The sequence below is a fragment of the Gordionus sp. m RMFG-2023 genome, chromosome 2 (assembly GCF_954871325.1).
Source record: "Gordionus sp. m RMFG-2023 chromosome 2, tfGorSpeb1-WG-v2, whole genome shotgun sequence".
NCBI classification, from domain to species: domain Eukaryota; kingdom Metazoa; phylum Nematomorpha; class Gordioida; order Chordodea; family Parachordodidae; genus Gordionus; species Gordionus sp. m RMFG-2023.
In genome coordinates this window covers 63,710,655-63,726,313 of record NC_088776.1, presented here as the reverse complement: position 1 = coordinate 63,726,313, position 15,659 = coordinate 63,710,655, and the positions used below count along the sequence as shown (strand labels likewise).

At 28.9% G+C, this 15,659-nt stretch overlaps 3 protein-coding genes and 1 long non-coding RNA gene across 6 annotated transcripts; 1 reads left to right on the top strand and 3 right to left on the bottom strand.

Moving 5' to 3' along the window:
• Positions 1-511: 511 nt before the first annotated feature.
• Positions 512-1,465, bottom strand: LOC135923294 (BPTI/Kunitz domain-containing protein-like). Its single transcript, XM_065457967.1, has 4 exons — positions 1,387-1,465; positions 1,165-1,329; positions 981-1,109; positions 512-784 (listed from the first exon to the last, which is right to left on the bottom strand). The coding sequence occupies exons 1-4, from the start codon at positions 1,418-1,420 to the stop codon at positions 576-578; spliced, it is 537 nt and encodes a 178-aa protein (XP_065314039.1). The 5' UTR covers positions 1,421-1,465; the 3' UTR covers positions 512-575.
• Positions 1,466-1,612: 147 nt separating this feature from the next.
• On the bottom strand, positions 1,613-5,325 carry LOC135923295 (uncharacterized). The gene is made up of 3 exons (XR_010571176.1): positions 5,247-5,325; positions 3,592-3,809; positions 1,613-1,722 (listed from the first exon to the last, which is right to left on the bottom strand). It is a non-coding gene; the product is annotated as an uncharacterized LOC135923295 (long non-coding RNA).
• Positions 5,326-8,084: 2,759 nt separating this feature from the next.
• Positions 8,085-9,373, bottom strand: LOC135923895 (BPTI/Kunitz domain-containing protein-like). Of its 3 annotated transcripts, XM_065458887.1 has the most exons (6): positions 9,358-9,373; positions 9,153-9,224; positions 8,929-9,093; positions 8,743-8,874; positions 8,322-8,520; positions 8,085-8,235 (listed from the first exon to the last, which is right to left on the bottom strand). In XM_065458887.1, the coding sequence occupies exons 2-6, from the start codon at positions 9,184-9,186 to the stop codon at positions 8,223-8,225; spliced, it is 543 nt and encodes a 180-aa protein (XP_065314959.1). In that variant the 5' UTR covers positions 9,187-9,224; positions 9,358-9,373; the 3' UTR covers positions 8,085-8,222. The 3 variants fall into 3 exon arrangements, with proteins under 3 accessions (XP_065314959.1, XP_065314961.1, XP_065314958.1); XM_065458889.1 differs by lacking the exon at positions 9,358-9,373 and having other exon boundaries at positions 8,322-8,496; positions 9,153-9,321; XM_065458886.1 differs by lacking the exon at positions 9,358-9,373 and having other exon boundaries at positions 9,153-9,292.
• Positions 9,374-9,894: 521 nt separating this feature from the next.
• Positions 9,895-12,639, top strand: LOC135924543 (tissue factor pathway inhibitor 2-like). The gene is made up of 3 exons (XM_065459605.1): positions 9,895-9,901; positions 10,207-10,402; positions 12,477-12,639. Exons 1-3 carry the CDS (start codon positions 9,895-9,897, stop codon positions 12,637-12,639), a joined length of 366 nt encoding a protein of 121 aa, XP_065315677.1.
• The last annotated feature ends 3,020 nt before the right edge of the window (positions 12,640-15,659 follow it).

Sequence of the window (15,659 nt, the reverse complement as noted above, 5' to 3'; positions counted from 1 at the left end):
AAAAATAATTAATAAAATTTTATTTAAATTTTTTTATTTTTAGTTTTTTAGGCCAATGAAAACTTATTTGACGTCGTGCAACCATCAAAATGGAGGATATGGTTTTGTCAAGGTGATTTGTGGTTTAGCGTTTCAAAGCAAGCATTAAATTTATTGGCGATAAAAATATAGAAATGCTTTTTTATAATTTTTTAAAACATAATTTTATATTTATTTTAATTATATTACGATAAATAAAAGAATTCATTATATATAAAAAAGATGTGTTTTTTCCCTAGAACGACATTTTTTTTCAGTAATTAGAATTACTGCAGTTCTGAAATAACGAACAAAAATTGAGAGAATCTAATAGAGATGTGCCAAAAATCTATTTAGGCTATGCATTTTAATTAGTATTTGTACAAATGTTTCATGAAAATTTAATTTGAAATTGAAAAAAAATAAATACCTATTGATAAAATCGTTAATTAATGTGACTTTTGGTTCTATTGTGAATTTATGTAATTTAAAATTTGACATTATAAAGAATTAAATACATATTTTTAAATATCATTATTCAATACAAAATCGCTAAATTAATATGACTTTGGGGTTAGATTAGGTTCTATCGTGAATCTCTGCTCGCATTTTCTTACGCAGTCAACCTTATTTTTGAAATTATTGGCGTTACCCCTGCAACCTCCGTAATTAAAATCTTTGCAAATACCGGCATGGGCATCATAATAATATCTTGGAATTAACGCTTCGCAAGGTCCCACGACTTGGGGAAGGTTGCACGGAGAATCTATAAAATATTGTAATAAATTGATGGATAAAGATTGATAAGGAGAGACAAAAATAAATGAAAATCCCGACTTTAAATTTGAAGGAAATGAAAAAAAGACCCCAGTGCTTCCAATTAGTTGGGCCTTAAACATATGATTTCGGAGTCACGTGATTAGGAATTTAGAAATATATTGAAAATGTGATCATATTCTTACCGCTATTATCTTGACAGTTTTGGGAGCAATCCAGTGGATTAGTGAAGAGGTTAACGTCATTTTTGCAATATTGATAAACAAATGGTTCGCAGGACAAGGTGGTAGGAGAATAAAAATACGTTTTATAATCTATAAAATTATTTTGAATAATATATATATATATATATACTATTTTAAAAAAAACCTTCACTGGATGCAGAAACCGCTCTGCCACAATATTTTTGACATTGTCTAAAGCTGCGAAATATATTGCTAGTACTTCTACAGGGATAATGGTAAAACTCTTTACAAGTCTTGGTAGAGGGATCGAAAGACTGTTGCTTCAAAATGGCATAACTATAATCCACACCTAATCAAATGTTGTTATATATATATAGTGAATAATAAATGTCATCTCGCATTTAACCTAATAGTAGTAGGAAGTATGCTAGTAATTTCATAATGGTAATTTTGAAAAGTCTGTTCTTTTTGGTTGTTTATTATATCTCTGTATATATATATTTATATATTTTTGTTATAATTTTAATAATAGGATAATTCTTTGAAAGATTTAGAATAGTTAAATAATAAAATAATAAAATAAAATATGTTTTTATTATTAAATTATATATATATATATATCAACTGTTAACTTTAATAAGTATTCTTGTATTATTCAAAATTGATGCCCCGCTCATAATAATAATAAAAATTCATGAATATGATTGTAATAATGGATCTTGCCAAATTCATATTGGTTTTTCTAATGTTCATTATATTTATTTATTTTTTTATTATTATAAATATAAAAATTTTTGAGAAATTTGAATTGTTGGAATGGTAAAAAAAAAAATATACGTAAAAAAAGATATTTCTATTTAGCCAACGTCGTTAAACTATAACTTAGACTTGGATGTTAGCGGCCTCTTTAGACCTCATTTTTAGGTTACACGGTCTCTATAATTTACAAGGGAGCATAGAAAAGAAGCAAGCGCTAAATAATATTTTATAAAAAAAAAACTGATATACTCTTCTCAGCTCTCAGATACCGGGTAACAACCGATAATAATTAATGTCGACCATTGTAAATGACCGCTAGTGTTGTTAAACGGTTTTTTTTGAGCCGATTTTTTAAAACCGGCTTACTCGATATTTTAGCCGGAAAAAACCCGTGTTCCTTCTATGAGCATAATCTTCAGACTTGCATAATTATTTTTTTTCTTGGATGAAAATGTCGAGTTAGCCGTTTTTAAAAATCGGCTCAAAAACTGAGCCGTTTGACAACGCTAACCGCTAGCAATTATGAAAACCGGTCCTGATCCGTGTGCTACGATAATTATTTTTCAAATATTAGACGCGAATTTCTTTCTTTCTTTCCTTCTTTCTTTCTTTCTTTCTTTCTTTCTTTCTTTCTTTCTTTCTTTCTTTCTTTCTTTCTTTCTTTCTTTCTTTCTTTCTTTCTTTCTTTCTTTCTTTCTTTCTTTCTTTCTTTCTTTCTTTCTTTCTTTCTTTCTTTCTTTCTTTCTTTCTTTCTTTCTTTCTTTCTTTCTTTCTTTCTTTCTTTCTTTCTTTCTTTCTTTCTTTCTTTCTTTCTTTCTTTCTTTCTTTCTTTCTTTCTTTCTATCTTTCTTTCTTTCTTTCTTTCATAAATTGTAATGCACCATTGCCCTACCCAGCTGGCAACAGCATATTATGATAGAATGTATCCGTGGTAAGTTACCACATAAAGGGAATTTCTGTAAATAGTGTGGATAAAAAATACGATATAGGAAATAATCTCAAAAACTTTTTTGAATAACGAATGAGATTTATTTGATACTAACATGTAGCCTTTGAGTCTGCAGAATTTCTTTCCTCCAAAAGGAGATGAACGAATAGTTTCAGAAGTGAATTAGAAAACAAATCAATAAATTCAGATAATTATCGTTTAAAAGAAAAATAGATCATTTTGGAGAATTTAAAAACTAACCAGCACTGATTGAGATTCCGATCAAGGTTCAGATACATTTTAGGATTCTAATTTATAAAATATTAAATATGTATATGTATAATTTAGATTTAATGTATTCATTAGAGGCATATCTCCTTTTTTTCAACAAATAATGTACCATTTTTTGCATTCATCTTTGTCACGGCATTGCTTAAATTTGATATGATATCATTTTAGACCATTTTGTTTTGCAAATACAAACTTTTTTTTCTTTCTTTAGCTTTCATCTTTTCTGGTGGTGAGCTCCTTCGACATCTCTCTCCACTTTATGTTATTCATACAATCTCTTTCACCTAATTTATACTTCTTTATATTGGCTCTAACTTTACGGCCCCATTGAAGTTTTGGCCTTCCTCTTTTACGTTTGCCCATCACTTTCAACCTCTCAACCTTATTTCCTATGTAATTTATAGGTCTTCTCATTGTGTGCCCATACCACCTAAGTCTGTTTACCATTAACTTAGTATTAATGGGCACTACCTTTAAACTACTTAGTATTCTTGTACTGCGCACTTTACCCTTTCTTGTTACCCCACTTTGACATCATAATAATAATATTCTTCGATTACAGCTCCACGAGGCCCTAATCCTACTTTTTAGGGGGGGGGGAATGTTTGCACGAAAAGAATCCGAAATTATTACATTTTTTCCTCGAGGATGTTTTTTGATAAATTGATTTGATAAAGATTCGAAGCCGATTCCCGCTAACTGTAAACGCGGGGTTACTCTTGAATCTTGATAAAGTTTTAGCGCCAATTTTCAGGAAGCGTTCTCTCGCCTAGTCGATATGAGCGTCGCTCGTTAATCCGGAAGTTCTGGGTATGAATCCGTTGGTGGTTTGAGATATAAAGTAGATCGGACTTGACCACATGATTCCGTTTATATATGTATATGTAAAAAATTAGTGGGTCTTCATTGCATTTTAATAAAATTTTGGCCCTTTGTTTAAGCAGATTATGTTGATAATCAAAAAAAAGCTAACATTAACCAATTTTGCAAGAAATATAACCATAAAATACGACATTGAAATTATGAGAAGAAAGATTAATCTTGAATTAATGAAAGATCAATCTTGAAAAATACGCGATATAAAAATAGTTGGAATGATATATTTTGCCAAAGTTATATAAATTTATTCCCAAATTTAGTCTTTAAAAAATATAAGGAATTTTGAGAAGTTAGGCTTATAAATTATTTGAAATGAAGTGCAAGCAAATACAGCGTCGAATGAAATCGTAGTAAGCGAAATAAATAATATATAGAGAAGGCACAATGTGATAGTAAAAATACGAGCATGTGGGAGAGATTCATATTGTGAACAAATTTTAGAGTAGAACTGAAAATTTAGTGCTTAGAAAAGGGGGAAAGAGGTGTAATTTTTTTTAATGAGTCTTGTGTGATTTCGCTGAGAGGAACGGCTCTGTACGCGGAACAATGTGCGAAGGAATAATCTGATTAATATTTGCGTTTATAAAAATATATCAACGACGAGGGGATGTGTAATGAGAGTGGAGTTAGCGGTTTCTAGTTTAGAAATGAGTGTTGCACCTTTAGAGATTTCAATGAATAGTGCGGAGGTGAATAAAGGGAACAGTATAATTAGTGCTTCTAAGGGGGGGGGTGAATTAATTTGTGTGGGAGCCAAATCTATAAATTAACAAGTGCGAAAAGCTAATACAACGGGCGAAAGTGTAGAATTTAGGAAATGGCAAATGCTAAGAAAATATATATTTTTTTGATGTGAGAATGTGATGTCAAACTTTATAAAAAGCACAAAAAAATAAGCCGTTCGAATCGGTTTAAAGAGAAGAGGAACGCGTGAAAATAAAGCAGTAGACGGCGTTTCAAAAAAAAAGGAGTGTGGCGGACACTAAATTTATAGTGACGTTCATTCAACATTTCATCCATAAAAATATTACGCAAGCCTGAAGATTTTACTCATAGAAAAGGAACAAAGGTTCCTAGAACATATATTAGCGAAAACTCGAGGTTTAGACAATATTTTTTCTGGCAAAATATTGAATTAGTATCCATTTTTTAAAAAATAGTCCTCAAAACGAGCAGTTAAACAGCACTAGTTGGCTTCTAGGAAGATAAAATGTATGTTCACTAGATTAAGATTGACAAATAAATATTATGCGATGTTAGGGTTTGGGTTAGGGTTCTTACTAAAGGTGATTGATTTGCAAGGAAGGTATTCAGGAAAAAAAAACAGATAGACTAGAATATTTAGAGTGAGTGAAGGGGGGGGGGGGGGGTTAAACAAAAAATAAGAAGAATTTTTTTAAAATATTTACCTTTAATTAATAGTCAAACTGTGAAGGAATAAGAAATAAATCCTTCTTTTATTTTAGTGGAAAAAAAAAAAAAAAATAATTTGTATATAACGTATTTTTTGGTTAATTATAGAGTAAGAATATTAACAGCATTTTTTTGGATAAGAATTAAATTAATTTTACAATTCAAGGTTAAATATTCTTTTTCTTTCTTGGTTTAGATTTAAAAAAAGGCATAAAAAATTTGATTATGTAAGTTATAGCAGTAAACTATGACGAGAAGCAAATGAAACTTTATAAATAATTTTTTTCCGATTAACAAAGCGAAATTATATATATAATAATATAACCTAAGAATGATCTATTACGCCATTATGTGTCTTTCAATGATTACAAAATACTTCTTTCTTTCTTCCTTCCTTCCTTCCTTCCTTCTTTCCTTCCTTCCTTCCTTCGTTCTATCACTCTTTCACCTAAATGGAAAATTTAATAAATAAAATAGTTTCTATTCTTGCAACTATACCTCACTCTAATGCTACGATTGGATAGAGCGAAGTTCCACTCATTTTGATAACTATACATCTGAGTTTTCAAAGTTTGTTGATAATATCATTGAAAAAGAAAAAAAATCGCCATCATTATATGGAGGGTGTGGGGCTTACGTGTACGCGTTCCGCTCACTTTGGAACAGATCTGTGACCAACGTCCTAGATAAGATAAGATAGGGAACGGAAAATATGATGTTTTAAATTTTGTAATGTGGAGAAGTTTATGGAAGTTGAACGAATATTTAAAATTAAATTATCCTAAAATTTTTGGGGTAATTCGTTTTAAATGAGTTTAAACCAATGTGTAGTAAATGTTTTTGAGCTGGGAGGGGGGGGGGGTATTATAGGGTAGAAGTAGGGAAACTCCTTTTCTGGGTCCGACGATTCTCCGTCTTCCGGTATTAACTGAGGATTCGGAGGAAATGAAGAATATTCACGATGCATCATTCTCCCACCTTCCCATCATTTCGCGTTCCTATAAGGGTTTTTTTTCTAATTTTAAATCGAATGATTTGGCTATTCTAATGAGCGAATTATAAAACACGGATAACAATCATTTTTTTAAAATATGTTTAATATATCCATTACATACCTAAGATATAATAAATGACTACAGAGATGTTTGATTCGTGAATTGAGTAATTATTAAGCTATTTTGATATCAATTTTCCACGATAATATATTTATTTTTTTAAATTTAAATGTAAAAATATTTAAATATGAATTAATTTTTGCTAAAGATTTTAATATAAAATTAAAAGTAATTTAAAGAGTTTAATTTTTCTAAAATTCTTACAATAAAATGTATACATTTTTTCGGGAGAACTCAAATTTTAGAATTAAATAAACTAGCTTAAAACATAATGCTAAATTTTGCCCTCAGATTGGGCCCTGACTCCAGCATTATATACATAAATGTATAAATAACGACTACAGAAACATTTGATGTGCGAATCGTAGAATTATAAACGATTTTTTGTTATAATAAGATAATAAGTTTGCCGTTTTTTTTAAAAAAATTGCCGAAAAAGAGCCGCTTAAGAATTACTACTAATTGGGTGCTAAACTCATTTCTATTTTTTTTTGTATTATCGAACAAATATATAAAGGTATTCGAACTAACCCCGGTATAAAATAATTTTTTTTTATTATTTTAAATTGTTGAGAGATCAATAATTTTTTAATCAATTTCAAATACATATTATTTTTAAAATTCTATGAATAAAATCGTAATAATTTTAATACGGTTGCCAATACATCTTCTTCTTATATTATATTGAGTAATTTTTTGAGTCGATAATCACAGGTTATTCAAATTCGTTTTTTAAAAACGATTGATAGTGGCTTAATAAGTTATATATATATCATTAGTTTGAGTAAAATTTTCGAAAATTGAATTTGATATTCAATTATTAGACTATGATTGATATTTAATCAAATTTATTATTAACTTTATACAGAAGTTTAGCGTAAGATTTTAGCGAAATTGGGGAGATAAGATAGTAATAGAAGAAGCCGCTAACAGAGTTGTTAAACCCCTCTCGGTAGGTAGAATTACGTGTCAATTTTCTATATGCATTTTCTCATCTGTTTCTAATTATTAATTTTATTTGAAATTGGTTTGTCTTTTTTTCATTGCTTATGTGTAATGTGTAACTCTACATTTTCATTTAACCGTCATTTTATTAAATTAAATTCAACGTTTAATATATTTGTTGTACAATGGCGACCCGATTATTAAGATTTTAGTAAAAAAAATTTAGAGATTTGGCAAATATAGGTTCCAAACACGGGAATTTAGATACGACTTCCCCTTACTTTTTGACTAGTTTTAGTTTTCTCCTATACTTAGTAAAATTCCAATTTTTTCGTTTTAGACACATGAAAACTTTTTTGATGTCGCAGCCCCCCCCCCCCCCAAAAAAAAAAAAATTGGAGAATACGTTATTTCATGCTGATAATGTTTATGCATTATAATTTTAATATTTTGTTACGATAAACAACAACAAAATTTGGTTATGAAAAATAAGGATTCACTATTTATCCCCCAGTAAAAATCAAAATTCGGAAATCTGTGATTTCACGCTGATTTGTGTTTTCAAAGCATCATAAAATATTGTAGATAAATAATAGAAATGCTTCTTAAGAATTCGTTATAACAAAATATGTGTATTCAAGAATGTGTTTTCTTCCTGGAATTAATCTTTTTTCACTAATTAGAATTACTGAAGTTCTGAATAAAGAACAAAAATTTATTTATGCTATCCATGAAACTTTTACCATACCTTATACACTAACGATGCACCTTTATTAAGATTTACCTAAATTTTAAATTTAAGCATTTTAGTTTATTTTTATAATACAAATGTTTCAAGAAAATTTAATTTGACATTAAAAAATATATTGATAAAATCGCTAAATTAATGGGAATTTGTGGTTAGATTGTGTTCTATTGTGAATTTCTGTAAAATTAATTTGATATTAAAAAATATAAATACATATTTAAAATATCATTATTCAATTGATAAAATCGCTAAATTAATGTGACTTAGGGGTTAGATTTGGTTCTATCGTGAATCTCTGTTCGCATCGTTGTACGCAGTCAACCTTATTTTCGAAATTATTGGCGTTACCATTGCAACCTCCGTAATTAAACTCTTTGCAAATACCGGCATGGGCATCATAATAATATCTTGGAATTAAAGCGTAACAAGGTCCTAAAACTAAGGGAAGGTTACATGGAGAATCTGAAATTATAAGTTTGTGTAAGCATCATCAAAAATAATTATAAATTATTTATTCTTGGGTATTAAGGAGATTAAAGCAATATAAAATGACCCCAGTGCTTCCAATTGGCCAAAAGCCATTTATGACAATACTATATGATTTCATTCAGGTGAATGTTAAAAAAAATAAAGAAATTTTGATATATATAATTTACATTTATCGAAAATGATCATTATGCTTACCGCTTACATTTCCTTGGCACTTTTCAGCACAATCCAGTGGATTAGTGAAGAGATTAATGTTATTTTTGCAATGCTGATAATCAAATACTTCGCATGACAAGGTGGTAGGAGAATAAAAATACTTTTTATAATCTATAAAATAATTTTGAATATATATATATATATATATACTATTTTATAAAAAACCTTCACTGGATGCAGAAACCGGTCTACCACACAATTTTTGACATTGTCTAAAGCTGCGAAATACATTGCTAGTACTTCTACAGGGATAATGGTAGAACTCTTTACAAGTCTTAGTACAGGGATCAAAAGACTGTTGCTTCAAAATGGCATAACTATAATCCACACCTAATTAAATGTTGTTATATATTTATATATTGTATACTATATTTTATCTCGTATTTAACCTAATAGTAGTAGGAAGTACACTAGTAATTTCATAATATAAGCTTGGTTCTCTTTGACTGTTTGTTATATCTCTGTATATATATTTATATATTTTTGTTATAATTTTAAATAATAGGATAATTCTTTAAAAGATTTAGAATAGTTAAATACAAAAAGAAAAATTTGTTTTTATTATTAAATTATATATATATATTAACTGTTAACTTTATAAGTATTCTTGTATTATTCAAAATTGATGCCCTGCCAATAATAAACATAAAAATTCATAAAAATTCATAAATATGATTATAATAATGGATCTTGCCAAATTCATACATATTAGTTATTTTATTCTAATGTTCATTATATTTTTTTATTTATATTATTATTGTAATATATAAAATTTTGAGAAATTTGAATTGTGGAATGGTGAAAAATGTAAAAAGATATTCTTATTTTTGTTATTCATTATTTAAATGCTCCTATTAGTTAAATGCGAGATGACATTTATTAACACTATATATATAACAACATGGTGTGGATTATAGTTATGCCATTTTGAAGCAACAGTCTTTCGATCCTTCGATTAAGACTTGAAAAGAGTTTCTCCTTTATCCTTGTAGAAGCACTAGCAATGTATTCCGCGGTTTTAGAGAATGTCAAAAATTGTGTGGCAAAGCGGTTTCTGCATCCTATATATATATTTTTTATAAATAATTTTATACATTATAAAACGTATTTTTATTCTCTTACCACCTTGTCATGCGAAGTATTTGAATTGTAAAAATAACATTAATCTCTTCACTAATCCACTGGATTGTGCTGAAAAGTGCCAAGGAAATGTTAGCGGTAAGAATAATGATCATTTTGATAAATATAAATTATATATATCAAAATTTCTTTATTTTTTTAAAAATTCACCTGACAGAAATCATATAGTAATGTCGTAAATGCCTTTTGGCCGAACTAATTGGAAGCACTGGGGTCATTTTACATTGCTTTAATCTCCTTAATACCCAAGACTAAATAATTTATAATTATTTTGATGATGCTTACACAAACTTATATTTTCAGATTCTCCATGTAAACTTCCCATAGTTTTAGGACCTTGTTACGCTTTAATTCCAAGATATTATTATGATGCCCATGCCGGTATTTGCAAAGAGTTTAATTACGGAGGTTGCAAGGGTAACGCCAATAATTTCGAAAATAAGGTTGACTGCGTACAACGATTCGAACAGAGATTCACGATAGAAAATCTAACCCTAAAGTCAAATTAATTTGGCGTTTTTATCAATATTGAATAATGATATTTAAAATATGTATTTATATTTTTTAATATCAAATTAAATGACAGAAATTCACAATAGAACACAATCTAACCACAAATTCACATTAATTTAGCGATTTTATCAATATTGAAAAATGTATTTATTTTTATTTAATGTCAAATTAAATTTTCTTGAAATAAACGAAATTGCTTAAATTTAAAATTTAGGTAAATCTTAATAAAGTTGCATCGTTAGGGTATAAGGTATGGTAAAAGTTTCATGGATAGCATAAATAAATTTTTGTTCTTTATTCAGAACTTCAGTAATTCTAATTAGTGAAAAAAGATTAATTCCAGGAAGAAAACACATTCTTGAATACACATATTTTGTTATAACGAATTCTTAAGAAGCATTTCTATTATTTATCTACAATATTTTATGATGCTTTGAAAACACAAATCAGCCTGAAATCACAGATTTCCGATTTTTGATTTTTACTGGGGGATAAATAGTGAATCCTTATTTTTCATAACCAAATTTTGTTGTTGTTTATCGTAACAAAATATTAAAATTATAATGCATAAAGATTATCAGCATGAAATAACGTATTCTCCAATCTTTTTTTTGGGGGGGGGGGGGGGGGGGGGGGGGGGGGGTGGCTGCGACATCAAAAAAGTTTTCATGTGTCTAAAACAAAAAAAATGGAATTTTACTAAGTAAGATGGGAAAAACTAAAACTAGGCAAAGTAAGGGGAAGTCGTATCTAAATTCCCGTGTTTGGAACCTATATTTGCCAAATCTCTAAATTTTTTTTACTAAAATCTTAATAATCGGGTCGCCATTGTACAACAAATATATTAAACGTTGAATTTAATTTAATAAAATGACGGTTAAATGAAAATGTAGAGTTACACATTACACATAAGCAATGAAAAAAAGACAAACCAATTTCAAATAAAATCAATAATTAGAAACAGATGAGAAAATGCATATAGAAAATTGACACGTAATTCTACCTACCGAGAGGGGTTTAACAACTCTGTTAGCGGCTTCTTCTATTACTATCTTATCTCCCCAATTTCGCTAAAATCTTACGCTAAACTTCTGTATAAAGTTAATAATAAATTTGATTAAATATCAATCATAGTCTAATAATTGAATATCAAATTCAATTTTCGAAAATTTTTACTACGCTCAAACTCATTATAATGTATATATAACTTATTAAGCCACTATCAATCGATTTTAAATACGAATTTGAATAACCTGTGATTAGCGATTCAAAAAATATCTCAATATAATATAAGAAGAAGATGTATTGTCAACTATATTAAAATTATTAGATTTTGTTCATAGAATTTTAAAAATAAAAAGTATTTGAAATTGATTAAAAAGTTATTGATCTCTCAACAATTTAAAATAATAAAAATTTTTTATTTATACCGGGGTTAGTTCGAATACCTTTATATATTTGTTCGATAATACAAAAAAAAAATAGAAATTAGTTTAGCACCCAATTAGTAGTAATTCTTAAGCGGTTTCATTTCGGCGATTTTTTTAAAAAAAACGGCAAACTTATTATCTTATTATAACAAAAAATCGTTTATAATTCTACGATTCGCACATCAAATGTTTCTGTAGTCGTTATTTATACATTTATGTATATAATGCTGGAGTCAGGGCCCAATCTGAGGGCAAAATTTAGCATTATGTTTTAAGCTAGTTTATTTAATTCTAAAATTTGAGTTCTGCCGAAAAAATGTATACATTTTATTGTAAGAATTTTAGAAAAATTAAACTTTTTAAATTACTTTTAATTTTATATTAAAATCTTTTGCAAAAAAATAATCCATATTTAAATATTTTTACATAAGCTTGAGAATTTACATTTCCTCTCAAAAATGAGATTTTTAAATTTAAAAAAATATATTTATTATCGTGAAAATTTGATATCAAAATCGCTTATTATAAATTCACGATTCAAACATTTCTGTAGTCACTTATTATACCTTATGATTGTAATGGATATATTAAACATATTTTAAAAAAATGATTGTTATCCGTGTTTAATAGGATTTATAATTCGCTCATTGGAATAGCCAAATCATTCGATTTAAAATTAGATAAAATGACCCTAGAGGAACGCGTGATGATGGGAACAGGAAATGGGAGAATGATGCATCGTGAATATTCTTCATTTCCTCTGAATCCTCAGTTAATACCGGAAGACGGATAATCGTCTGACCCAGAAAAGGACAGCTCAAAAACTTCTACTACACATTGGTTTAAAGGATAATTTAATTTTAAATATTCGTCAACTCCCATAAACTTCTCCACATTATAAAATTTAAAACATCATATTTTCCGTTCCCTATCTTATCTTATCTAGCACGTTGGTCACAGATCTGTTCCGAAGTGAGCGGAACGCGGACACGTAAGCCCCACACCCTCCATATAATGATGGCGTTTTTTTTCTTTCTCAAGGATATTATCAACAAACTTTGAAAACTCAGATGTATAGTTATCAAAATGAGTGGAACTTCGCTCTATCCAATCGTAGTATTAGAGTGAGGTATAGTTGCAAAAATAGAAACTATTTTATTTATTAAGTTCAAATCTTCCATTTAGGTGAAAGAGTGATAGAAGGAAGGAAGGAGAAGAAAGGAAGGAAGGAAGGAAGGAAGGAAGGAAGGAAGGAAGGAAGGAAGGAAGGAAGGAAGGAAGGAAGGAAGGAAGGAAGGAAGGAAGGAAGGAAGGAAGGAAGGAAGGAAGGAAGGAAGGAAGGAAGGAAGGAAGGAAGGAAGGAAGGAAGGAAGGAAGGAAGGAAGGAAGGAAGGAAGGAAGGAAGGAAGGAAGGCGAATGGAATTTATTTGGCAAATTTTTGGCATTTGTTTAAATCTATTAATAATCTGCAGAATTTCTAAAGATATGAACAATTAGTTTAGAAGTGAAATAGAAACAAATTATTAATAAATCGGTAATTCAGATTACGATTGTACAAAAAAAAAAATTTCTGCAAAATTAGTTTGACCATAGATTTTCAATTTACCGAGCTGCAAGTAATTTCAAAAATTTTGAGGCGATGAATGAGGAAGATGAGTGGAAAAGATTCAAGATTTTATGTAGATTTAAACACCTTTTTAATAAGTAAAAAAAACAAAAAGAGTTGGTTTATCAACTTTTCCAGGTTTGGCATTTGAGAAAATGTTTTATCCAATTATTCGTGATAATTTTACACATTTTCTATACAGATATTTTGTAAAAAATATCGGCTATGTTGATTAAAAGTGTGGAAACGCAACCACTCGAATAATCAACCGAAGATATTATAATTTTCATCAAAATTTTATGTCAGCACACGAATTTTTATTAAAATCCAATGATACATAACAGTGACTACAGAAATATTCGATGTGCGAATTGCGGATGAAGTAGCGGTTACGATTAGAGATATGCAAGTGTAGGTCCGGTCCGTACCCGGCCCGAAGCCCGTTCTGGCCGGGTAAGAGCTCGGGCCTAATTTTCGGTTCCTTCCGGCTTAATATTTTAAAAAAATATTGGCTGGGCTCGAAAAATTAGGCCTGAGAGAAATCTTACATGCGACTTACCTGATATGGGTTTAGCCAAAATCTTAATCTTGTTTTGTACAAAAAAATTTATCCAAATAAGATAGTTTTAAAATAATGCCATTGAAGGTGGCATTATGAATCGTGAACCTTATTGGGATTGCCCCATGTGGGAGTTGTTCACTTCACGATATTTTCTCCGCCCACGCGTCTAATGACTCGAAGGTTAATCCTTTAAAAAATCCGTAGGATAGGGGGGGGGGGTAAAATGTAGGAAAATTTATAAGAAGCTGTCATATACAGAGTTGAAAAGGAAGCATATCCAGAGAGAAAAACATTAAAATTATAATTTCTAACATGTAAAATGTTTATTAGTCATTGTATATATATTTAATGAAGAACTCTTAGCTAAAATTTTCGAGATTTGGCAAATAGAGGTTCAACCCTTTTTTTAAAAAATCCTACGACAGGAATTTCTGTTTTTCCTTCATTTGTACTAAAAAATTCCAAATTCACTGAAAAATAAAAAATAAACACATAAAAATAAAGATATACTTACCATATAATTTCTACATATTTTATTTAAATTTTTTTATTTTCGTTTTTAGGCCAATGAAAACTTATTTGACGTCGCACACCCCACAAAAATAAAAATAGGAGAATGAGTTAATTTCATGCTAACTGTGGTTTTGTGTTTCAAAGCAAGCATTAAATTATTGGCCATAAAAATATAGAAATGCTTTTTTTAAAATTAAGTTTATATAAGTATTATAATTTTTAACATTAATTTTATATTTATTTCATTTATCCAGATACGTCATAAAATAAGGGTTTTCAAAAATGAGTTTTCTTCCTATAGAATGACTTTTTTTCGGTAATTAGAATTACTGCAGCTCTGAATAAAGAACCAAAGTTAAGATAATCTAGGAGATGCGTCAAAAATTTATTTAGGCTATGCATGAAAATTTTACCATACCTAACCCCAACGACGAACTGTCTAAGATTTACCTAAATTTCGATATAAATGTTATCATGAAAATTTAATTTGATATTTAAAAAAATAAAAAAAATACAATATTATTCAATATTGATAAAAAATTGCCAATTAATGTGACTTTGGGGTTGGATTTGGTGCTATTGTGAATCTGTGTTGGCATTTCTGTACGCGGTCATCTTAATTTTCGAAGTTATTGGCGTTAAACTCTTTGCAAATACCGGCATGGGAATCGTAATAATATCTTGGAATTAAGGCATAACAAGGCCTTACAACTCAGGGAAGATGGCATGTATACAGGGATCCAAGCCGAAACGAATATCGGTTCGGTTCGGGTTCCGGTTCGGTTAAAAATAACGGTTCGAGGTTCGGTTCGGTTCGTATCGTTTCGGTTCGAACCGCACACTTTTGTATTCAAACCTACATTCGAATTATGTATAGGGAAATTATTTTTTTTAATTTTATCATTAATTTAAAAAACACGAATATAAAACCTTCATTTTTATTGATTGCACATTATAAAATTGATTTATAATTTATATAAATATAAAAATATATATCAATGATTAATTTTAATGTGAACAATATTTTTCCTTTTTTTTATTTAATTTTTTTTATTAAGCCGCACAATAAATATATTTTCAAATCTCGGCTCACTCAAATTACATCTATAAGGAGAGGACATAAATTTAATT

Bases quoted from the DNA above. Each gene is read 5' to 3' on its own strand.
- LOC135924543 (XM_065459605.1), top strand. The intron at 10,403-12,476 runs GTCAAATTAATT...CGTGTTTAATAG, and splicing joins ATAGAAAATCTAACCCTAAA to GATTTATAATTCGCTCATTG.
- LOC135923294 (XM_065457967.1), bottom strand. From the start codon at position 1,420: ATGAAATTACTAGCATACTTCCTACTACTATTAG. The intron at 1,330-1,386 runs GTTAAATGCGAG...ACATTTGATTAG, and splicing joins ATACTTCCTACTACTATTAG to GTGTGGATTATAGTTATGCC. The intron at 1,110-1,164 runs GTTTTTTTTAAA...ATAATTTTATAG, and splicing joins GGTTTCTGCATCCAGTGAAG to ATTATAAAACGTATTTTTAT.
- LOC135923895 (XM_065458887.1), bottom strand. From the start codon at position 9,186: ATGAAATTACTAGTGTACTTCCTACTACTATTAG. The intron at 8,875-8,928 runs GTTTTTTATAAA...ATTATTTTATAG, and splicing joins GGTTTCTGCATCCAGTGAAG to ATTATAAAAAGTATTTTTAT. The intron at 8,521-8,742 runs GTAAGCATAATG...TTATAATTTCAG, and splicing joins GTGCCAAGGAAATGTAAGCG to ATTCTCCATGTAACCTTCCC.